Below are 23,904 nucleotides of genomic sequence, written 5' to 3' on the forward strand. Positions count from 1 at the left end.
AATCCCTTCATTTTTTTTTATTTTTATGAAAACTTGTTTGGTTAAAAAATTTTCAAAATAAAAAAAAAATATTTTGAATTTTTTTTTGTCATTAATTGTTTTACTGACATAATTAAAAAAAAAAAAAAACGTTTAACTTGTAAAAAAAATCTAATTTTTTTAATTTTAAATATTTATAAAACAAAAGTTTTTTAAATTTTTAAACTGAATTTTTTTAGTACGAGATAACTAAGTAATAATTTTAATTTTACACCATGTATTGTGTTCTTTATTATTTGAGTTTGTATATTTACAGTAATTATCGTCGGTATTATTTTTATAATTATAATTGAGCTTTGATGAGATAGCTGCGTTGTATTGGGTTTCATGCTCGATAACTCTGTTCCCTCATCATGTGCTTGATTTGCGATGTAATAAAATAAACAAAATTATGCTGTGAAAATATTGGCTCGAAACCAAACTACTCGATCACCCGTATTTCCACCGTAGCATCTGAACCCCAGCTGAAAAATGTCAACGGTCAACTGGGACAAAGATAACTAACTTGTATATTAACCACATAAACTGATCAATAGTCGAAATAACAGAAAAACAGTGCAGCGATTTTTGTCTACCGGTACGGGGGTTGATAGCAAAAAAAAATTCTCCGAGTTCTAATACGTATGTGTATGTTCGAAATGTGTGCACACTGTATATGTATAGGAAATTTATCGACGTCCATTCATTTCAGTGCTTTTCATTCGGTTTGTTTGTTGCGTCATTTATTTGTGAGTATCCGATAAAGTTTAATGAATTGTTCGATGATACTGGTGTAATAGTGGCTCTTCAAAAGTTGTTCAAGTGAATATAACATCCGGAGATTTTCATTCGTGTGAATATTAAATTCATAGTGAAATACGAAGCGTTTAATGTGTAGGTTTAGTTGTACTTGTCTATTTTTCGTCGGAGTGGTAATGAAAATGAAAAATAAAAAAAAAAACAAAAGAAGAGATTAGAGAGAAAAAATAAAAAAGTAAAATTAATATTTTTCAAAATATGCAATGAAATTTCCGTATGAATGGTTCAAATATATTGTTCAAATACTGCGTTCCCACGTATGTAAATATTAACTACTAACGAAGGGCTTGTTGGTGTGTGTCGTAAAACCTCGTATCGCCAACACAACAAATATGCGAACAAAAAAGTGCATACACATATGTGTATAGTTAATATTGAGACCACACCCACTATATTTTCTACCCTCAATCCACCAGTACATTTATCGTCTTTCCGGTTATATTTGCAAAAAAATAAAAAAGTTATGTACGTAGGAAAATTCTATCTTTATCACTATCTCTATCTCAGTCTTAGTCTCAGTTTCAGTCTACGTCTATGTCTCTGTAAATATAAATATAGGCATTCATATGATTTTTACGTTTTATTGCAAACATTTTTAATGACTCCTTCTTGACATAGCGTGTCTCGATATATATAAAATATAAAATACGCTAGGTAATAATTTAAACATCCTCAGGCTCGACTCGCAACCTGAGTGTCTCGCCATTTCTCAAAACGGTCATGATCAAGGCGCCGGGTTTTTCAATAGCTTTGTAGATATTTGCGACTTCAACCACTGGCTCGTCGTTTACATGTGTTATAATGTCTCCAGTACGTAGACCTCCTCTGTAAATTTATTTGATATGAGATATTTTTTGTTAAAAGATATAAAAAAAAAATAAAATCGATATTTCTCAATAACGATGGAATATTTCGATTAACAAAAAATTCAATTTATCGGTTATTATTGAATAATTTATTGATTAAACCATTGAAGCCAATTAAAGTACTTTGATTTTCAATTTAATATTATATTAGTTTTGATATTTTTATTTAAAAACAGAATAGCGAGCTAACGGTTATTGGAAAATTTAATATTGTGTTGAATCGTGTATGAATTCTCATGTAATTCGAAACTTCTCATTTATGTTGAAATACCGTATACTATGGTTTATTAATAATACTACCCTGTAATTTTAAAAATAAAAAAAAGTTACAAGGTGCTTTTTTTGTTTTCATTGAAAATTCCTATGCAATATCAACTTTTATTTTAATATTGTTAGAAAAAATTTTTACAAGTGAAAATTCAGAACTGGCTTTTTTACGCGGATATTGAAGTTCAAATAAAATAACTTTTTTTTTTAAATAAACAATTGCAGTAGACAAATAATATTTCGCGAAAATTGTGTTAGCTAGGTAATTACTATAAAAGCATGTGTAATTAAAAAAAAAAATTGAATGCATAAAAATATTATTTTTGATAGTTACGTGTGTGCAGGTGACCCTAAAATGACTTTCCATACAAGAACACCATGTCTTATATTAATTGGTATATTATTATTGCGTTGTTGTAACTGAAAGAGAATATCAGGCGTAAGAGAGAGCATCGTAATGCCCACATAACGACGTTTATCGTGTTCAGTATTATTTTCAGCTCCAGCATTGTCTGCAAACGACACCATTAATAGTCAATAATTATTTATTATTACTTAACATATTGTTTGTGTAATATTATAACACAAAACAATAAAAATAAATTTATAAATGTATGTAATAAAATAATGATTAATTATAAATAGAATTACCTCGGTTGTGTAGTTGAACTTTTCTCAAAAACTCTTTAGCATAATCGATCGGTATTGCAAATGAAATCCCAGGCGTGACTTTCATCGCATTTATACCAATTGCCTCGCCATTCAAATTTACTAGTGGACCACCAGAATTTCCAAACTATTTAAATTACATAGATTTTTTTAAATTCAACATATTTTTCTGGTTCTATTTTTAGATTTTTCCGTGCACAATTTACACGATTGTTAACCTTTTTTCCAACAGTAAATTTCTGTCGCAATACTCACAGTAATTGGTGCGTCGGTTTGAATGTATCTCATGTGTTTATGATCCAAACCCAGTTCTTCGCTCTGTCTATTTCCGCTAACAATTCCACTAGTGATGGTATTGCTAAGCGCTAGTGGTGAACCTATAGCGACGACAAATTCACCGAGTCGTATGTCTGATGAACTTCCAAGTTTCATCACTGGCAAGTTTTTCTTAAGTTTTTTTTTATATATTTATTATTAATTAATTTGCTATTAAAAAATTTGTTTTTTTTTTTTTTTTTTTTTTAAGTCGCATAAACTACTAAGGTCATGAGGGACTACAGTAAGGTATAAACTTTTTGAGGTTGAACTTTTGATTTTTTTGGGCTGAACAGAATAATACACTTAAAGATTGAAAATATTCATCTGTGTACGCCGGGCTCGAATCCGGTCCAATGCTTTGGTAAGCAAGGGCTGGATCCGATAGGCTACTGTGCGCGTCCAATTTCAACATAGTTTAGAGAAATTAATTTCATTTTTTGTTACTTGAGCGATTTCTATTAATCTATAATTTTTAAATGTTAAAGCAAATTTTGTGTGATAAATATAAATTTTTTTTTTAACAGTGATTAAAATTAATTATAATAATAAAAACAAAATAATAGTATTAAGTATAAAAATACCTTATTAATTCGTACAGTCGCTAAATCAGTGTGCAGATCAACGTTTTCAACTTTTCCCGTATAAGTTGACCCATCTTGAAGTCTGACCTCAAATTAAAAAAAAAAAAAAAAACTATTCACTGTATTTAATGAAACCTTTATAATAAAAATACAAATGAAAAAGTTAAATGTACCCGAGAGTCAGCTCTTGAGATTTAACCTGTTAAATTTTTTACCAACTTTTAAATTAACAATACACTTGATAAAAAAATTCCAACTTTAAATTAATTAACCCATATTAATAATTAAAATTCGGGGAATCATGTACGACAGAGTATTTAAGCGAGTATCAAATGATGCACAAATGTATAAAATAAATTATTCTGAGTTGTGTTAAGTATCGATTTGAATTTTAAGTAACCGAAAAAAATCGCACAAATTATTAATTAAAGAGTACAATAGACACGAATCATTGAAGATTAAAAAGATATTTTTAAAATAAATCAATTTTTAGAGCAAGGTCAATTCAAAACAAGGACTTGTTTCCAATTATTAAGCTTTTATGCATGTATCTATCTTTGATATTTTAATTACTTAAAATAAGCCAATGTCAAATATTTAAATTGATTCGTTAAACTTTTATATTTTTTAATTATTTCACCGTATTTTAATATTCAAACTTTAATAATAAATGCTAACTATTCTTTTATTTATTTCATTTCTTAAAATTTATCAGTAATTTTTAATTATCATTATTATAAACTCATAAATTGGGTCACTTTGAAATACTCTTAATTGTGACTTTGAACTAATAAGTTTCCTAATTAATTTATAGTTATAAACGCCCGCTGTTCTCAGCTTATATTTAATTAATAATAAACAAATAAAAATAAATATAAGAGGATAAAAGGATCAAATGAACATCAATACATCAACAGCATTGACAAACGCAACGTTTCGCTATATTTCATAGCTTCTTCAGGCTCTGTACAACATAAAAAATAAAATATACAATTATTACAAAGCTTACAGAAAGTACATACAATTCCAGATGAAAACCATACCTCCAATACACGTTTTCGTATCATGTCAAAAACCAGCCTGAAGAAGCCTGAAGCTATGAAATATAGCGAAACGTTGCGTTTGCCAATGCTGTTGATGTATTGATGTTCATTTGATCCTTTTATCCTCTTATGGGCCAGGACTTTCACAGTTGTTTAAATGAGCACTCATATGTTTAACCTCAAATTTAAACAAAGAAAAAACGCCTACTTCCTGGCCCTAATAATAACTTATGAATATTAATAACTTTAAAAGGATTGTATGTTTATAATTACTTTGACAAGTACACCTGGTTTTTTTATTACAACAACGTGAGCATTGGTAAGTATCAGTCCATCCTTACTGACAATAAATCCTGATCCGTTGCTGGTCGTCGCTGGGTATCCTGTAAAAAAATCATGTCTATTTTTTCAATTAATTATTATTCTCAACAATTACTTTATTACTTTATATGCTCAAAATATTTTTAATAACATTAATTAATAAAAATGGTATTGTAGTCAGTAGCAAAAATCTGATAATTTTTGGCATTTTTTGATATGTGGGGGTCATATCTTCCACCCACTCCATAAATTATTACAAAAAAAAAAATTCTTAAAAAATCTCATGTAAGAATTTTGAAAAATTAAAAATGTAATTTTTTAAAAATATTTTCTTAGTAATAATTCATTTTTTAAAGAAAATCATAACTAAAAATTTTTTGATTTTTTTTTAGAGTACTGAAAAAATATTTCTTTTAAATTTACATTCATTTTTATTAAATATTACTGTGTTAAATAATTAAAAAAAAATTCTATATATTTCCAGATGTTTGTTAATTTGACTATAATTTCTAAATAAATTTATATTAATCAACTCCTCGGTAAATTAATTATACAAACGTCTCAATGAAACATTTTCATTTAAAATCTGTGTAGAAGTTCGATTAAATAAATAACTAATGTAAATAATTTAGAATGACGTTAACAAATATTTGAAATTACCTCGTTTGATCTTTGATTTCAATGTATACGACTGAGGGCAATGATGTTTGCACAACATCAGCAATGAAATTGTATTTACTCCGATTATCGCTTATGTCTGACGAGTCGGATTTTGCGAAAACTTTTGGTACTAGTAAATTGCAGTATTTGTCAAAACTTTTTTTTGCATTTTTGACACTATCACTGTCACTGTCACTGCACTTATAAATACCGTAGGCAAGACCGAAAAGGCCGACTGATACCGCATAGGTTAAATTAAATTTCCTTGTTAGCTTTGATGTTTCACTATGATTATTGTCATGGTGGTATTGTTTTTTTGTTGAGTGAGTTAATGAATAATTTTTCGAGATTGCGGAAATGGGTCTTATAAATTTATTTTTATTTGTGGTAAATAATAATTTACATAAGAACGAAGCCATGATTTTATTTGCATGATATTGCACACTTACACTGTACTGTTAGTTGTTATTGCGACTATTGCGCGCTCAGGTTTTTGTTTAACCGCTTGTTGGCAGGTAGTAAATTTCAATTATCAACTCAGTGATGATAATGCAGTAAATTATACAAACTAATTAATTAATTCATATATAATTAATCAATTAATATGATATAAAATTATCGCTACTATTTAACAAATGACATTTGACATTTTCTATGATTTTTAAAAAAAATTAATTATTATTAAAAAACATTACTAGAAAAATTGCACTCAAACTTTTTGAAATTTTTACATCTGAATTTTTTTATTAATAATTTATTTGATAAAAAATTGTCAAATGTCTGTTAATTTCAGTTTTATAAAAAATATAAATTCATAGTTGTGAAAACTTTTCACACATGCATAATATTTTATCATTTCTCCAATAATATTAAAATTGTTTCTACAAACGCAATAAAAACTATCTGATGTGTACCGAATATTTATCTCGAAATAAAAATTATCAATGTTTGATTGCCATAAAATTTTTTCAAACCTAATTTAACTTCCCCAAATTTGGTTCAATATTACATTATGTGTTATAGTGTTATAACACTACCATCGATATTTATAATAAATTTTCCAAGACAATATGTATAAAAAATATAAATAAATGTAATAACTAACCTCGGCGAAGAAATAATACGCAGAAGGGTCCTCCAGAACATCTATGGGTCTCCATAATACTGAAATTGGCAGACATCTGATAATTTTTATGATTTTTTTAAGCAAGAAGTAATTACAAAAAAAATAAACATTAAATTTTTTAAATATTTTCCTAAGACTATTCAATTTTTTAAGTAAAACAAGAGTCTGCTAATTGCAGTATCATGAATTTCCAATTGTTGATAGCTAAACATCATCACTTAACTGCTATTTCTTCACCGTGCGATGCCAGATGATAGAAACCGCTTCTTCTGGTGACAATCAAAATGGCAGGTGTCTGTCTCTTTTGATAATTGTCCTTCGATTATATTTACTTTTAACTCACTCATTACTAATACTTAAATTCACAAATATTGTTAATTTTCTTATATAAAATGAATTTTACTTTGAATTTGTCTGTGTAAACTGAACTAACTGTTGAAACATCTTGAAATAAGGAAAGAGAGAAAGATTGCAACGAGACGTCTGGCGTTTCTGCGTACTCTAACGGCAACTGAGTCGGTGAAGCAGGGCTTTGCTATTGATTGTACGTTCAAATTATTTCCCGTTCTTCTATTGGCTGCAAAGAAAACATGGTTTCTATGGCGGAAAATCCTCTGATTTTAAAAATAAATATAATTATAATTTTTATAGAAGGTATTAAAAATAAAACAACGAAACTATCGAATATAATTAAAAAAAAAATTATGAAAATTAAAGTAGCAGATATTTAATAAATTTTAGAATTTTTTTAAGAAATAAATTAGTGCAAAAAAAATTAAAAATAAAAAATTAACTTATAGAAATTTCAAAAAATTAAAAATGCAATTTTTTTAAAATAATTTTTTGGAAGAAATTTTTTTGTTAAATAAAATTAAAAAGTTTTAAAGTGACTGATAACTTCAATGTCGTAAAAAATTTCAATATAAATAATTATTAGTTATCAATTCATGAAAATTAAAAATTTTCTGTCAAATTTTTAAAATAGTTTTTAGCGAGCATGCACTCTACTTTTCATAAAACTACTAAAAGTAATAAAAATTACTTTTGAGAAATTTTTACAACTAAAATGATTATTATTTTTCAAACATGAATTATCATTATCAAATTTTCAATATTTTTTTTTTCTGTGATTATTCATTTCAATCATTCAGAGTGTTTGTAAGCACGTCTCCATAATAATAATAAATAAAAATAAATATAGGTATACCTTAACCAATCATCAGATAATTCACCTCGCAGCTGGCTCAATGTGGTTAGACAAAATTATCAGAAAAGATAGTAGGCAGATTGTTGTGAGCTGATTTTTTCAATACGGATAGTATAACAAACTGTACTGAGTAGTTTAGTTACGTGCCGCTACTAGACACAGCAACGAGCTGGTGTCGTAGCCGCCGCTGCGCTCGGCTAGACCGAGTCGAGTCGCGACGCAGAAGGCCACAGAAGCCTTCTCGTTCATAACAAGATGGCCACATCCGACTCAAAGGCTCCTATAAGGACTGTTAAAAGGGTTCAATTTGGAATTCTTTCTCCAGATGAAATCGTAAGTTGTTTCAGTTAACACTGATTATTCATTTGAGATAATAATTTTCATGTATTTTTATTGTTTTCGGCTTAAAATCAGTGACTCATTTACCAACCTTCTCGCGCCGCGCCATTGTACATTCTGATATAGTTTCCAAGTATTTACTCTCTCTCAAAAAAAAAAAAAAAAAAAAAAAAAATTACGTTGTGAAAATAAATACCAAATTAGTGAAAAAAATATCTACAAAAATATCAGATTTTTAATTAAATAATATTTAACTCTTAATTTTGTTTTCTTTTTTTTTTAATTAATGAAAAATTAATTTTGTTTAAAAAAAATTTTGTAATCAAAATTTTTTAGTTATATTTTTGAAAAATAACAGTGATATATTTATATAAATTTCATAAAAATAATTTTATGCAAGTGAAAAGTGAATCAATAAATTGCGTCATTTTGTGAAAAATAACTCAAAAAATTTATTTACTATAAATAAATGTACTTATATGTTTAATTATCATTTTAGCGCCGTATGTCTGTCACCGAGGGTGGCATCAAATTTCCGGAAACGATGGAAGGAGGCCGCCCAAAACTTGGCGGTCTCATGGATCCTCGTCAGGGTGTAATCGACAGGAATTCACGATGTCAAACCTGTGCTGGCAACATGACCGAGTGCTCTGGTCACTTTGGACACATTGATTTAGCTAAGCCAGTATTTCATGTTGGATTTATCACTAAAACAATCAAAATATTACGGTGTGTATGTTTTTTCTGTTCAAAATTACTTATCAGCCCTCAAAATCCTAAAATTAAAGAAGTAGTAATGAAAACAAAAGGTCAACCTCGTAAGAGACTCGCATTTATCTACGACCTGTGCAAAACTAGAAAAATTTGTGAAGGAGGAGATGAAATGGATATCAATAAAGAAGGTGCAGAAATTCCACCAACTGGAAGCAAACAACCGCACGGTGGATGTGGTAGGTGGCAACCACAGTTGCGTAGGACAGGATTAGACATCTCTGCTGAGTGGAAGCAAGTAAACGAAGATTCACAGGACAAGAAAATAGTACTGACTGCAGAACGTGCTTGGGAAATTCTTAAGCACATTACTGATGAAGAATCATTTATACTCGGAATGGATCCCAAGTTTGCCAGACCCGATTGGATGATTGTCACCGTCTTACCAGTACCACCTTTGTCAGTAAGACCTGCAGTTATTATGTACGGATCGGCTAAAAATCAGGACGATTTGACTCACAAGTTGGCCGATATTATTAAATCAAATAATGAATTGCTGCGTAACGAGCAAGCCGGAGCTGCAACTCACATTGTCGCTGAGAACATTAAAATGCTGCAGTTTCACGTGGCGACACTTGTTGACAACGACATGCCGGGAATGCCCAAAGCTATGCAGAAATCTGGTAAGCCTTTAAAAGCCATCAAAGCGAGACTGAAAGGAAAGGAAGGTCGTATACGTGGAAACCTTATGGGTAAGCGTGTCGACTTTTCAGCCCGTACTGTCATCACGCCAGATCCAAATCTGCGTATCGACCAGGTCGGTGTGCCTCGTAGTATCGCTCAGAATTTAACATTCCCAGAAATAGTTACTCCATTTAATATTGACAAAATGCAAGAGTTGGTTCAACGAGGTAACTCCCAGTATCCTGGAGCCAAGTACATCGTACGAGACAACGGTGAGCGTATTGACTTGAGGTACCATCCCAAGCCATCAGACTTGCATCTGCAGTGTGGTTACCGTGTCGAGCGACACATTCGCGACGGCGACTTAGTTATCTTCAACCGACAGCCCACGTTACACAAAATGAGTATGATGGGTCATCGTGTTAAAGTCTTACCCTGGAGTACATTCCGTATGAATTTAAGTTGTACCTCACCTTACAATGCCGATTTCGACGGTGATGAAATGAACTTGCACGTTCCACAGTCTATGGAGACGCGAGCTGAGGTTGAGAACATTCACGTTACACCACGTCAGATTATTACTCCTCAAGCAAACAAACCCGTCATGGGTATTGTACAGGACACGTTGACGGCTGTAAGAAAAATGACCAAACGTGATGTTTTCATCGAGAAAGAACAGATGATGAATATCCTTATGTTTTTACCGAGCTGGGATGGTAAAATGCCGCAGCCTTGCATTTTAAAACCAAAACCTCTGTGGACTGGTAAGCAAATATTTTCGCTGATTATTCCTGGTAATGTCAACATGATCCGTACACACAGTACTCACCCGGACGAGGAAGACGACGGTCCTTATAAGTGGATTTCTCCGGGAGACACCAAAGTAATGGTAGAGCACGGTGAGCTGGTGATGGGTATCCTGTGTAAGAAGACTCTGGGTACGTCTGCAGGTTCCTTGCTTCATATTTGTATGTTGGAGCTGGGTCACGACGTCTGCGGTAAATTTTACGGTAACATTCAGACTGTAATTAACACGTGGTTGTTGCTAGAGGGTCACTCAATCGGTATTGGTGACACTATTGCTGATCCGCAAACTTACATAGATATCCAAAAGGCTATTAAGAAAGCTAAAGCGGATGTAATAGAAATTATCCAGAAGGCCCACAACATGGAGTTGGAGCCTACTCCTGGTAATACACTGCGACAGACTTTTGAAAATCAGGTAAACAGAATTCTTAATGACGCTCGTGACAAAACTGGAAGTTCTGCCAAGACATCTTTGACTGAGTACAACAACTTGAAGGCCATGGTGGTATCAGGATCTAAGGGGTCTAACATTAACATTTCTCAGGTTATTGCTTGTGTAGGTCAACAAAACGTTGAAGGTAAACGTATTCCATTTGGTTTCCGTAAACGTACCTTACCACATTTCATAAAAGATGATTACGGTCCCGAGTCTAAAGGGTTCGTCGAGAATTCATATCTTGCTGGTCTTACTCCGTCCGAATTTTATTTCCACGCCATGGGAGGTCGTGAGGGTCTTATTGATACTGCTGTAAAAACTGCTGAGACTGGATATATTCAACGTCGTTTGATAAAGGCTATGGAGTCTGTAATGGTACATTACGACGGCACTGTCAGAAATTCTGTTGGTCAGTTGATCCAGTTGCGTTACGGTGAAGACGGTTTGTGCGGAGAGACTGTAGAGTTCCAGAATCTACCGACGATCAAGCTGAGCCACAAAGCATTTGAGAAGAAGTTCAAGTTTGACCCCAGCAATGAAAGATATCTCAGGAGAATCTTCACCGAGGACATTGTCAGAGAAATGATGGGATCTGGAGAAGTTATCTCAGAGCTTGAGCGTGAGTGGGAACAACTGTCCAGAGACCGGGCTATTTTGCGTGAAATTTTCCCCAGCGGTGAGTCCAAAGTAGTATTGCCTTGTAATTTACAAAGGATGATTTGGAATGTACAGAAAATTTTCCACATCAACAAACGAGCTCCCACTGATCTCAGCCCAATAAAAGTTATCCAAGGTGTTAAGCACTTGCTGGAGAGGTGTATCATTGTAGCCGGTGACGACCGTTTGAGTAAACAAGCCAATGAAAACGCTACGCTGCTTTTCCGCTGTCTCGTACGCTCAACTTTGTGCACAAAGTGTGTGTCTGAAGAATTCCGACTCTCGAGCGAGGCCTTTGAGTGGTTGATTGGAGAAATAGAAACGCGATTTCAGCAGGCTCAAGTTTGTCCTGGTGAAATGGTTGGTGCGTTGGCTGCCCAGTCACTTGGTGAACCTGCTACTCAAGTAAATTAAATATATATTATAATATAATGATAATATTATTATTATTATTATTATTATTATTATTATTATATTATAATATTGTATGATGTTATATGATATTATATGATATTATATATTATAATGTGTATATATATGTATAATATAAATACTATATAGCATAAATATAATATAAATAAATATAATTTTTTTTTTTTTTTTTTGTAGATGACACTCAACACTTTCCATTTTGCCGGAGTATCGTCCAAGAACGTAACTCTCGGAGTGCCACGTCTTAAGGAAATTATTAACATCAGTAAGAAACCCAAAGCTCCTTCGCTAACAGTATTTTTAACTGGTGTTGCTGCGAGAGATGCAGAGAAAGCCAAAAATGTGCTCTGTCGTCTCGAGCACACGACTTTGAGAAAAGTTACAGCCAATACAGCCATTTACTACGACCCAGATCCACAAAATACTGTTATCGCAGAGGATCAGGAGTTTGTAAATGTCTATTACGAGATGCCTGACTTTGATCCGACTAAAATATCACCATGGTTGTTGCGTATTGAATTGGACCGCAAGAGAATGACTGACAAAAAGTTGACTATGGAACAAATCGCTGAAAAAATAAACGCTGGTTTTGGTGACGATCTCAATTGTATATTCAATGACGACAATGCTGAGAAATTAGTTTTACGAATAAGAATAATGAACAGTGAGGACAATAAATTCCAGGAAGGTGAAGAAGAGATCGCTGATAAAATGGAAGATGATATGTTCCTACGTTGTATTGAAGCCAATATGCTCAGTGACATGACACTCCAGGGTATTGAGACTATTGGCAAAGTGTACATGCATTTACCTCAAACAGATGCCAAGAAACGTATTATAATAACAGACACAGGTGAATTTAAAGCCATTGCCGAGTGGCTGCTAGAAACTGACGGTACTAGTTTGATGAAAGTACTCAGTGAACGTGACGTCGATCCAGTGAGGACCTTCTCGAACGATATTTGTGAGATATTCCAAGTGCTGGGTATCGAAGCTGTCCGTAAGTCCGTTGAGAAAGAAATGAACGCTGTATTGCAGTTCTACGGTCTGTATGTAAACTACCGTCACTTGGCGTTGCTTTGTGATGTGATGACTGCCAAGGGACACTTGATGGCCATCACGCGTCACGGTATCAACAGACAGGACACTGGTGCTCTCATGAGATGTTCATTCGAGGAAACAGTTGATGTGTTGCTCGACGCTGCTTCTCACGCTGAGGTTGATCCAATGAGAGGAGTGTCAGAGAATATTATCATGGGACAATTGCCGCGCATTGGTACTGGATGCTTCGACTTACTGCTGGACGCTGAAAAATGTAAACAAGGTATCGAGATTCCGTCAGTTGTCGGTGCGAGTGTCATGGGTGGAGCTGGTATGTTCTTCGGAAGCGCTGCTACGCCGAGTATGAGTCCTCAGATGACTCCTTGGAACCAAATGGGAGCTACTCCTGGCTACGGTGCATCTGCTATGTCTCCTGGTAAGAATCAATCATTTATATTTTATTTTAAATTATTTTTTTTTTTTTATAAAATATATTTAATAATATTTTTATTTATTATAATAAATATTATACACTGAAAAAAAGTACTATTTTTGAAAAAATTTTCTTGTCACAAGAATATATATTCAATATTCTAAATAATTTTCAAGAATATATTTTCTTGTCTCAAGAATTGATCGAATTATTTTTTGTTTAATTCAAGTGAACTTATTCGTTTGTTAATCTATCAAAATTAATGCCAATATTTTATTATTATGATAGATATTTATTTATTTGTTTGTAAAAAAACGCCCTCGGCAATTTACAACAATATGTTACATTTTTATGTATAGAATTTTTAGAATTAATGATTTTATACAGTACATAACATCTGTAAAGAGAAGATAAATTTAAGAAATTTGAAAAAATTTAAGAAATTAAAGAATTAAATTTGAAAGAAAAAAAAATTATAAAAAATTTGGAAGAATAAGAAAAACTTAATATGTCTGATAGTTTATAATCATTATTTGTACACCTGGAATGTTGTTATTTTAGAATCATCCTTTTTGCTTCACTTTTTATTTTATCTGCTGGTCCTCCAAAAATGTCAAAAATATCAATAGCATATTTGTTGATGACTTTGCCTATTCTGTATATCGGTGCACGTGTAGAAAATCGCGACCTTATTGGTGGTAAATCCAACAGTCTATATATATTTTGATATTCTTTTGTCAAAAAACCAAAATTTATTTTAAATGATTCTTGAGCCAGGAAATTTTTTTTTAGATAAAAAAAATTTTTTTTTTTTTCAATGTAATAATATTTTTATATAAAATAATATTTTTTTTTTTTCGTTCCACCTTATAGTCTATTAATTCATAACTAAATTAATTTTTCTTACTCACAGCTCTAGGAAGTGGTATGACTCCAGGAGGAGCTTGCTTCTCACCATCTGGTGCCTCAGACGCGTCAGGACTGTCACCAGCGTACTCAGCTTACTCACCACAACCTGGCAGTCCTGGAAGTCCAGGCCCAAGTATGAGTCCCTACCCAATGTCACCAGCAGGTGGTGCCTCACCAAGTTACTCACCGACTTCTCCAGCATACTTACCAACGTCGCCGAGCATGACTCCGTCGAGTCCTAATTACTCTCCAACCAGCCCAACATACTCACCAACCAGTCCTAATTACTCACCAACATCTCCGAGTTATTCCCCAACAAGTCCAGGTTACTCTCCGGCGAGCCCAAGCTACTCTCCAACTAGCCCCAGTTACTCGCCAACATCTCCAAGTTATTCACCCACCAGTCCGAGTTATTCTCCGACGAGTCCCAGCTACTCACCAACATCTCCCAGCTACTCTCCTACCTCACCAAGTTATTCACCTACTAGCCATAGTTATTCTCCAACCAGCCCCAGCTATTCACCAACCAGTCCTGGGTATTCTCCAACGAGTCCGAGCTACTCACCAACCAGCCCAGGCTACTCTCCAGCTGGACCAAGTTATTCTCCAACAAGTCCATCATATTCACCAAGCTCGCCCAACTACACTCCTCAATCTCGGTCTTATTCACCAACAAGTCCCAGCTACTCTCCAAGCTCGCCTCAATATTCTCCAGCGAGTCCAAGCTACTCACCGAGCAGTCCAAAGTATTCTCCAACAAGTCCCAGCTACTCTCCAACTTCGCCATCATTCGCTGGCACCTCACCTCAGTACACACCAACAAGTCCAACCTACTCGCCTACCAGTCCAACTTATTCCCCGACAAGTCCTTCCTACTCTCCCAGCTCACCTCAACACACAGCTGGCGGCAGCAGCACGAGATACTCGCCCAGCAGTCCTAATTATTCGCCCACCAGTCCAACTTACTCGCCTTCAAGTCCACAATATTCTCCGTCGAGTACAAAATATTCACCTACGAGTCCTACTTACACACCAACTTCTCCAAGCTACTCACCAAGTAGCCCAACTTATTCTCCTCCTGTGCCTGGCTACTCGCCGACAAGCCCAACCTATTCACCAGCCTCGCCGACCTACGAGAGCGAGGACTAAAGACGATACCATTGAAGTTAAATAATATATTTGAAGTACTTTGTTACACTATTTCTTCATTTCAATTATTTCACGCTCTCACTTATTTTTATTTTTAATGTAAAATACCTGTTTACTTAGTTTTGTTTATTATTAATTGTTTTATTTACTATATCTTATGATTTTTTTATCAATTAATGAGTTCGAGTATTGTCTTATAATTATATAAGTCAATGATATAAATTATTTCTATTATTAATATTAATGTTAATAATAATATTACTACTTTAATATATTGATAAATTTTAGTAGTTAAACTTTTATGACTATGGAAAAAAAAAAAAAATCATTATCTTTACAATTTTGAATAATGGCTGAGATGTATTTCTTATGGCATATATTTTTTTGTAAATAAAGATAAAAAAAAAAAAAATTTGTTGTTTACATGTATTTTAAATTAAGTAATCTGTGTTTAAGTATTGACAAAAATGTAATAGTTGTTTTAAGTTAAAAAGTATCCGAAGAATATCTTGTAGGTCTTCTTGAGCTCCCACTTTGTTGCTCAGTGTACATGTCCATGAGCAGAGGGTTATTCACTCTACTCGTTTCAATCACATATCGGATTTCATGATGAGCCGCAATGAGAGAACCGGTCGTCGGTAGTTTTAAGTCTGCCAGTTAAGACATTTCTTTCATTACGCTGCACCTAGGATAATAAATAGTATTCATAATGAATACTGAGAGAACTTCATTACTCAATAGTGATCTTAATTCTGGGCTTAGTATTTTTTTTGCAACTCTCTGTATCATCGATATCTTTGGTGTCTTTCCTATCATTGCTTTACCTCACGCTATAATACATTGTGGTAAGTTGATCTTTTTTATTTTTAATTTTAAATTTTACAATTTTTTTAATATAACAAGTGTCTTCATATCATTACAGGATTACTGGGGATTCCTCTGGTAATTGTCGTCTTTTTTTTACAAATTTATACAGCTTCATTGCTTGGAAAATCATGGACTATTGCTACTACATTGGATCCTAAGATTTTGAGAAAAAATCGGTAAATTTTTAAAATAATTATTTATTAGTAAATATCTGATTTAAAATAATATTATTTTATCAGACATCCACTGGCAGCTGTTACGGAAATGACTTTAGGAAAAAAAATGCGAACTTTTGTAACATTGCTTCTAGACCTTACAATATTTGGCTGTGGAATTCCTAATTTATTAGTCGGTAAGTCTAAACATATAATAAAACTTAAAAAATAAAAATATTAAACTAATTAATTATTTATTAAAGCGTCACAAAATTTACAATTATTTGGGTTCAAAGTATCAGACAATCAATTCGATTTGTCATTTTGCTATTGGCTCCTTGTGGTGGGAATTTTTCTGTGTCCATTGATGTGGTTGGGAAGTCCTCGAGACATGAAGTAAGTTCCACCAAACTGTAAACAATAAAAAATAATTAATAATTTTACTTCAGACCTCTGGCAATTTTTTCAACAATCGCAGTGACGATGACGACTGTACTAGTATGGTGGTGCATAATCGCTGATGACCGAGCGCTGGAACCAGCTCCGATACCTACATCTCCAACGTGGGATAAATTTATATCAGGATACGGCATGCTCGCGTTTCAATTCGATGTTCATCCGACCTTGATGACTATTCAAGTGGATATGCGGCATCCGCAGCACATCAATAAAGCCGTCGTTTTATCATTTCTCAGTTAATAAACTTAAATATTTATTTATTTATCTAGTGTATCAATTAACATAGAGAAGATAAATTTGTATCTACATCTTCAGATTGTAAATATTTATGTTTTAGTCAGCGGTTTATTATTTGGAGTGACGGCTGGTTTAGCGGCATGGAAGTACGCCGGTAGTACCACGGCAAATATTTTGCAAATAGCCCCAGCTGGACATGTTAGTCGCGCTGCGATACTCTTATCTGCACTGCAGTTGATATTTTCAAGTGTCATAGGCCATGCAGCACTTTTTTTGCATCTTGAAGATGAACTTCGCGTTCGCCGAAGTCAGTTAATTTTTTTTTTTTGATAAATAGTCTTAATACTGAAATTAATACACTTCTGATAATTTTTTAGATTTTTGTGACAGTTAAAATATTAAGTAAAAAAATTCTACGTGTAGAAATTATAAAAAAAATTAGGTAATTATTTACAAGTGTGGTCCACCCTATTTTTGGGCATACCTAGGTGAAAAATCAACATTTCTTAATTTTTTTTTTTTTTTGATTCTGCTCGTTTGAAAGCGCATTTATGACAAAAAATGTCGTGAAAGGAAAAAAAAAAGATTTCGATAGCTTTTTTGCCTTCAAAAGTTGGAAAAAATTTTGGCTCATGTTTTTGGATAAAATTTCTATTTAATCTTTTTTTGATATATATTTTTTTTTTAAATATATACAAAAATGAAAAGAAAAAAAAAAAGTTTTTTTTTTTTAATTTTTTTGAAAAATTGTTAAAATTGTGATAATCAATTTTTTTTTTTTTTTTGTATTTTTCAAAAAAAAAATATATCAAAATCAAATAGAAATTTCATTCAAAAATATGATAATTAAAATTATGGGCACCATTTGTAAATAGTTACCAAAAATTGTAAGTTAAAATTTATAAAAATTTTTTTTTCTATTATAAAATTAAAAAAAATGTCAGAAATCTGCTGATTTAAGTAAATTATTATTAATTAATCTAGTGTAACAAAAATTTTTTTAAATTACAGCATTCGGGTGGAAACGATGCGCATTGAGATCAGCAGTGGTATTTCTAGGAGTTGCTGTCGGTGAATCAGTTCCACGTTTTGATATCGTAATGTCTTTGATCGGTGGAACTTTAACTGGACCACTGGTATTTATTTTGCCGCCGATAATGTACGCACGTGCGAAAACTATGAAGAATGAGTTTGATAAATACAGCTCGACTCCAGAAGTGTTTTCAGCTACCGAACGACAATCTGACGATGATTTGATCTCTGATGAAACTCGTGCGCATTCAAAGTCAACTTACTTTGGTATTCCTGAAAACAAAAAAAATCGTCAGCGTTATACGTATGTTTATTACAGTGACAATGATGTCAATGACAATGATGATGATTCGGAAGGACTCCTTTCTGATGTTGACGACCAGCGCTCGAAGAAAAAACTCCAGCCTCACACAATGATGGCAGAGCGCAACAAGTCAGCAACTGGGTTTATTGATGCGACTAAGCCGGAAATGTTTCGCTTGAAAACAAGGTTGCAGCCGCTGATTATTAAAAGTAAAACAAAAGATAAAAGATATAAAATTATTTTTAAGCGATTAACTAACTTGTTCAGCTATTTTGTTGTTGTTATGGGAGTTGTTATCACAATCTCAGCGACTTACATTAATGTAAAAAATACTATCCGGTTTGTTAAGTTTACACCGCCTTGTATTATCAATGCTTCTGTTTCAGCGTCATAATTATATAATTTATGTAATAGAAAAATAAGGATATAAATAAATTTTCATAGATTTTTGACCAACTATTATGCTCATCTTGTAAATGAAACTCTCTATTATAACACTAAAGTTAGCCAAAGTTTTTAATTTTTTTTTCATTTATTAAATTGGAACAAAAAAATATTTTTTTTAAATTACACTTAAAGTTTTTCAAGTTTTTTACTAATGGAATTTTTTTTCTTATTCTTTTTTAATAAAAAATTATAAAAATTTTTAGATATTGGTTAACTTAATTTTTATCTCTTAATTATATTTTATCGTTGAGTTCATTATAAATTTTAAAGTAATTTTTTATATTAATATCTATATTCAATCATAAACTATATGCTTTTGACAATTGTCGTCAATTAAATAATTCAATTTTACATAACAATTTATAGAATTGAAAATTGCATACACCTGACAGGTTTTTAGAATTAATAAATTATTTGTATTTAAAAAAAAAAAAAAAAAAAAAAAACATTTTAAAGTATGTATCTAAAAAATTTTTTAATTCCTCTGTGTATAGTTTTTTTTCCTAACTCAACTTAATTAATTTTAAAATAAATTTTAATAAAATGAAATCAGAAGAACTGTGTGATATTTAAATTTTGCAGTATCCTAAAAATCTGAAAATTATGATTTAAAAAAAAATTGATTTTATAAAAAAACTCGACAAAACTGCCGTCTAGTGACTGTTATTGTAATGAGAAGTAATTACACTTGACTTGATCACGTGACAGGGTTACAACATCTTTCCCGCGTAAAAGTACCGCTAAGCCATCATAAGTGGCGTTGAAACGTGTATTGAATTGTTTGGAGTTTATTTATTTTAAAACTAATGATAACTGTGAAGTTTTAAATATTTTTGCAAGTAATTTTTATTTTGTTCATAATTTTTTAATAATTGATAGCTATTTTTTCGTTAAAAGTGCAGAAAACTTAAAAATTACAATAAACACTGTGACTAACGCTACTTGGTCATACATAAAACAATAATTACTTTTTGTTTAATTAAACTGTGCCAAAAAAATAGCAAAAATGGATGTAGATCAAAGGGTAAAAGATATGGAACGAGAGTATCTCGATTTTCTAGACGATGCTGTAAGTTAATATATCCGTATTTATAATATTGACCTTGGGGCTCATAACAAAAATATAACCCTATTTTTATTTGACTTTTCAGGAAGATCAGGGAATTTATTCAAATTTAGTCAAAAACATGATCGAAGAAAATAAATACCGACTTTTTGTCAATATCAATGACTTGAGACGGAAAAATCCTCAACGAGCTATCAAGTAATTATTTTGACGACGCAACAAGTGGTGGCTTGACCTTGAATACTACGGCCCTATATTTGATACAATTTTATAATATTTATTTTATTTTTTGTTTTAGCTTGCTTGAAAATTCCTTCGAAGAACAGATGGCTTTTCAAAATGCATTGAAACAATTTATTTCTACCCTTGACACTGATTACGCTAAAGGAAATGTCGATTTTTTTATTGGGTTTGAAGGAAGTTTTGGTAACCGTCATGTTACCCCAAGAACACTGACCTCTAGATTCTTATCCAACCTCGTCTGTGTTGAAGGAATCGTCACTAAATGTAAAATACTTTTAAAATTGTCAAAATTTACCAGTAAAATTTATATTTGTAATATTAATCATTGATTAATCAATATGTTATAGGTTCATTGGTAAGACCAAAAATAGTTAGGAGCGTGCACTACTGCAGTGCTACAAAAAGTGTTATGGAACGAGCTTACACCGATTTGACGTCTTACGATGCTTTTCCTGGATCAGCAGTTTATCCTACTGCGGACGCTGATGGCAATCCATTGGAAACAGAGTTTGGATTGTCGACGTACAAAGACCACCAAACTCTTTCAATTCAAGAGATGCCTGAAAAAGCACCTGCCGGACAATTACCACGAAGTGTCGATATTGTTTGTGATAACGACTTGGTTGATTTATGCAAGCCAGGAGACCGAGTACAGATTGTCGGAAATTTTCGTTGTCTTCCAGGAAAGCAAAACGGATATACCAACGGTACTTTTAGGTAAAAATAAAAAATAACAATCATTTTGATTTTTTATTTATAATAATAATTTTCAATAATAGTAGTATATTTAATTGGAATCCCGGAACAAATTTAAAAGTTATGAAAAATTCATATTATTTCATTATTATAAAATAAAAATTATATTAACTAGCAACCTTGCAGTCACTATGTGACTGCCGTGACTTGTGAACTATAAAAAATTAAAACTTTGCTTTATTAAATAATGACTTTTGTTAAATTGCACTGTACTTTTTTAACTACTGAAGTTTTTAAAGATATAAGCTCATCCCGATGTTATACTAATCAAGAGCTTTCATTTGAGTACCCACATGAATTTTGATATATTTTTCACATATATATATATATATATATATATATATATATATATATATATATATATATATATATATATATATATATATATAATATACATAAATATATAAAAAATTGATGTGGGTACTCAAATGAAAGCTTTTGATGATTGTATCATCGGGATGAGCTTATATCTTTAAAAATGTCAATAGTTCACAAGATACAAGGTCATTTCTTAATTATGTATCTAGAGATAGAGCATTTTCTAATGTAGCCTAAATACTTATCATCATAAATTGACTTTTGGTGAAAATGATATGAAACCTTAAAAAGGCACAACTCCAGGTCAGGACCTTTGTAATGATACCAAATTTAACCATAAAAACCCATTTTATTATATAAAATATAAATACACTGGCCACAAAATTTTTCTTATTCTCTTAATAATATAGATAATAATAATTTTTTTTTCTGTAACAAAAAATGGAGCGATCATTCTGGGGGTGCTTGTTTTTCAAGAAAATTGTAGGTGTGATACAATTATTATTATTATAATTTTTATTTTATAATAATTTTAATGAAATAATATGAATTTTTCATAACTTTAAAATTTTTCCGGTCTATTTTTTCCGATCACCGTTTAATTTCTTAATTTTTATTTCAGAACTATTTTGATCGCCAATAACATAACTCAGTTGAGCAAAGAGGCCACCTTGACGATATCCCACGACGATGTAGCGCTGTGTAAAAAATTAGCAAAGCACAATCCACGGAAAGATATCTTCGAATTACTCAGCAGATCATTAGCTCCCTCAATTCACGGTCACGCGTACATAAAAAAAGCAATTCTGTGCTTGCTTCTCGGAGGTATTGAAAAGATTCTTCCAAACGGAACGAGGCTCAGAGGAGATATAAATATTCTGCTAATTGGAGATCCTTCAGTAGCTAAATCTCAATTGCTGCGATACGTTCTCTGTACAGCACCGCGAGCTATTCCAACAACAGGTCGTGGATCATCAGGTGTTGGTTTGACAGCTGCAGTTACTTCTGACCAAGAAACAGGTGAAAGAAGACTTGAAGCTGGTGCCATGGTGCTTGCTGATCGAGGAGTCATTTGTATCGATGAATTTGACAAAATGTCCGACATTGACAGAACTGCTATCCACGAAGTCATGGAGCAGGGGAGAGTTACCATTGCTAAAGCTGGTATTCACGCGAGTTTAAACGCTCGTTGCTCCGTTTTGGCCGCTGCTAACCCAGTGTACGGTCGCTACGATCAGTACAAAACACCCATGGAGAATATTGGACTTCAGGATTCCTTGTTATCACGTTTTGATTTGCTGTTTGTCATTTTAGATCTCGTTGATCCCGAGCAGGATCGTATTATCAGTGACCATGTCGTCAGAATGCACAGATATCGCAACGCGAATGAACAAGACGGTGAAGCTTTGCCTCTCAACAGTAACCTTGATATTTTGAGTACCAAAAATCCAGACGCTGTTGAAGTGGAAGACGAGAACGAGAGCCCGATCTACGAGAAATATGACCCGCTGTTACATGGAAAATCGCGATCTAAAACAGATCAAATACTCAGTATTAAATTTATGCGAAAGTATATTCACATTGCCAAGTGCATGAAGCCAAAGCTAACCGAGGAAGCCAGTAAAACGATTGCTGATGAGTACTCACGTCTCAGATCAGAGGACATGGTGGAGTCTGATGTAGCGAGAACCCAACCGATAACTGCGCGTACTCTTGAAACGTTGATTCGTTTGTCGACGGCCCATGCTAAAGCGCGTCTATCCAAAACTGTCACTGTAGACGATGCAAATGCTGCTATTGAACTTGTCCAGTTTGCGTATTTCAAACGAGTGCTTGAGAAAGAAAAGAAGAAGCGCAGGAGACGAGAAAGTGAGATGAGCACTGACGGTGAAACTGAAGAACCTAGGAAGACTAAGCGCAGCAGAAGAGATCGCGATGCAACTGGTGAAGATGGTCATGATCCCTACGAATATGACAGCGATGATGATTCCCATGTTGACGAGGCTGTCAGGAAAGTAACGCGCTCTCAAACTGCTACCCTGGAAACTCCGATTGAAGAAGAAGATGAAGCAGCTGTCGCTATGGCTGAAGAGGAAACACCGGCTGTTATTACTGATAGCAGATTACAGACGTTCCAGAGCTTGTTGCATAAATTGTTCCAACAACAACGTTCGCAAGCTCTTCCTCTGGAAAAAGTCAAAGAGTTTGTTAATAAAAACCATAGCCCCGAATTCACTGGCGGAGAAATAAAAGCTGCTTTGAACAAGATGACTGAAAATAATCAAATTATGCTTGCAGATGATCAAGTTTTTCTTATTTAATTTTATTCAATACTCCTTTAATAATCAAATTTGTGTTTACTCGCTCTCATTTAATGTTATAAATAATATGTATTGTAATATTAATTCCAATGTAGTTGTAAACAATTTTTTATACTGTTTTTAATAAACAATTATTCCATTTGTTTATCAAATTTATATTTCTCAACTTTGATGTTCTGGAGTTTTAAATTTATAACTAAAAAATA

At 32.6% G+C, this 23,904-nt stretch overlaps 4 protein-coding genes across 6 annotated transcripts; 3 read left to right on the plus strand and 1 right to left on the minus strand.

Moving 5' to 3' along the window:
• Positions 1 to 259: 259 nt before the first annotated feature.
• Positions 260 to 6,037, minus strand: LOC123274441 (serine protease HTRA2, mitochondrial). 3 transcript variants are annotated; one of them, XR_006511514.1, is made up of 8 exons: positions 5,563 to 6,037; positions 4,855 to 4,981; positions 3,539 to 3,625; positions 2,895 to 3,086; positions 2,622 to 2,766; positions 2,305 to 2,482; positions 1,415 to 1,662; positions 260 to 503 (listed from the first exon to the last, which is right to left on the minus strand). XR_006511514.1 is itself a non-coding variant. In XM_044742047.1 (7 exons), the coding sequence occupies exons 1-7, from the start codon at positions 5,979 to 5,981 to the stop codon at positions 1,500 to 1,502; spliced, it is 1,311 nt and encodes a 436-aa protein (XP_044597982.1). In that variant the 5' UTR covers positions 5,982 to 6,037; the 3' UTR covers positions 1,403 to 1,499. The 3 variants fall into 3 exon arrangements, 2 of the variants coding, with proteins under 2 accessions (XP_044597982.1, XP_044597983.1); XM_044742047.1 differs by lacking the exon at positions 260 to 503 and having other exon boundaries at positions 1,403 to 1,662; XM_044742048.1 differs by lacking the exon at positions 260 to 503 and having other exon boundaries at positions 1,403 to 1,662; positions 4,855 to 4,964; positions 5,563 to 5,750.
• Positions 6,038 to 8,039: 2,002 nt separating this feature from the next.
• On the plus strand, positions 8,040 to 15,631 carry LOC123274439 (DNA-directed RNA polymerase II subunit RPB1). The gene is made up of 4 exons (XM_044742045.1): positions 8,040 to 8,228; positions 8,734 to 11,934; positions 12,139 to 13,438; positions 14,349 to 15,631. The coding sequence occupies exons 1-4, from the start codon at positions 8,151 to 8,153 to the stop codon at positions 15,491 to 15,493; spliced, it is 5,724 nt and encodes a 1,907-aa protein (XP_044597980.1). The 5' UTR covers positions 8,040 to 8,150; the 3' UTR covers positions 15,494 to 15,631.
• Positions 15,632 to 15,802: 171 nt separating this feature from the next.
• LOC123274440 (amino acid transporter AVT1C) lies at positions 15,803 to 19,003 on the plus strand. Its single transcript, XM_044742046.1, has 7 exons — positions 15,803 to 16,338; positions 16,416 to 16,536; positions 16,600 to 16,712; positions 16,779 to 16,911; positions 16,965 to 17,209; positions 17,312 to 17,518; positions 18,223 to 19,003. The coding sequence occupies exons 1-7, from the start codon at positions 16,203 to 16,205 to the stop codon at positions 18,939 to 18,941; spliced, it is 1,674 nt and encodes a 557-aa protein (XP_044597981.1). The 5' UTR covers positions 15,803 to 16,202; the 3' UTR covers positions 18,942 to 19,003.
• A 666-nt stretch (positions 19,004 to 19,669) lies between these two features.
• LOC123274443 (DNA replication licensing factor Mcm3) lies at positions 19,670 to 23,850 on the plus strand. The gene is made up of 5 exons (XM_044742053.1): positions 19,670 to 20,063; positions 20,146 to 20,258; positions 20,359 to 20,567; positions 20,651 to 21,020; positions 22,000 to 23,850. The coding sequence occupies exons 1-5, from the start codon at positions 20,001 to 20,003 to the stop codon at positions 23,696 to 23,698; spliced, it is 2,454 nt and encodes an 817-aa protein (XP_044597988.1). The 5' UTR covers positions 19,670 to 20,000; the 3' UTR covers positions 23,699 to 23,850.
• Positions 23,851 to 23,904: the final 54 nt, after the last annotated feature.

This window comes from Cotesia glomerata, unplaced genomic scaffold (assembly GCF_020080835.1).
Source record: "Cotesia glomerata isolate CgM1 unplaced genomic scaffold, MPM_Cglom_v2.3 scaffold_35, whole genome shotgun sequence".
Lineage (NCBI taxonomy): Eukaryota > Metazoa > Arthropoda > Insecta > Hymenoptera > Braconidae > Cotesia > Cotesia glomerata.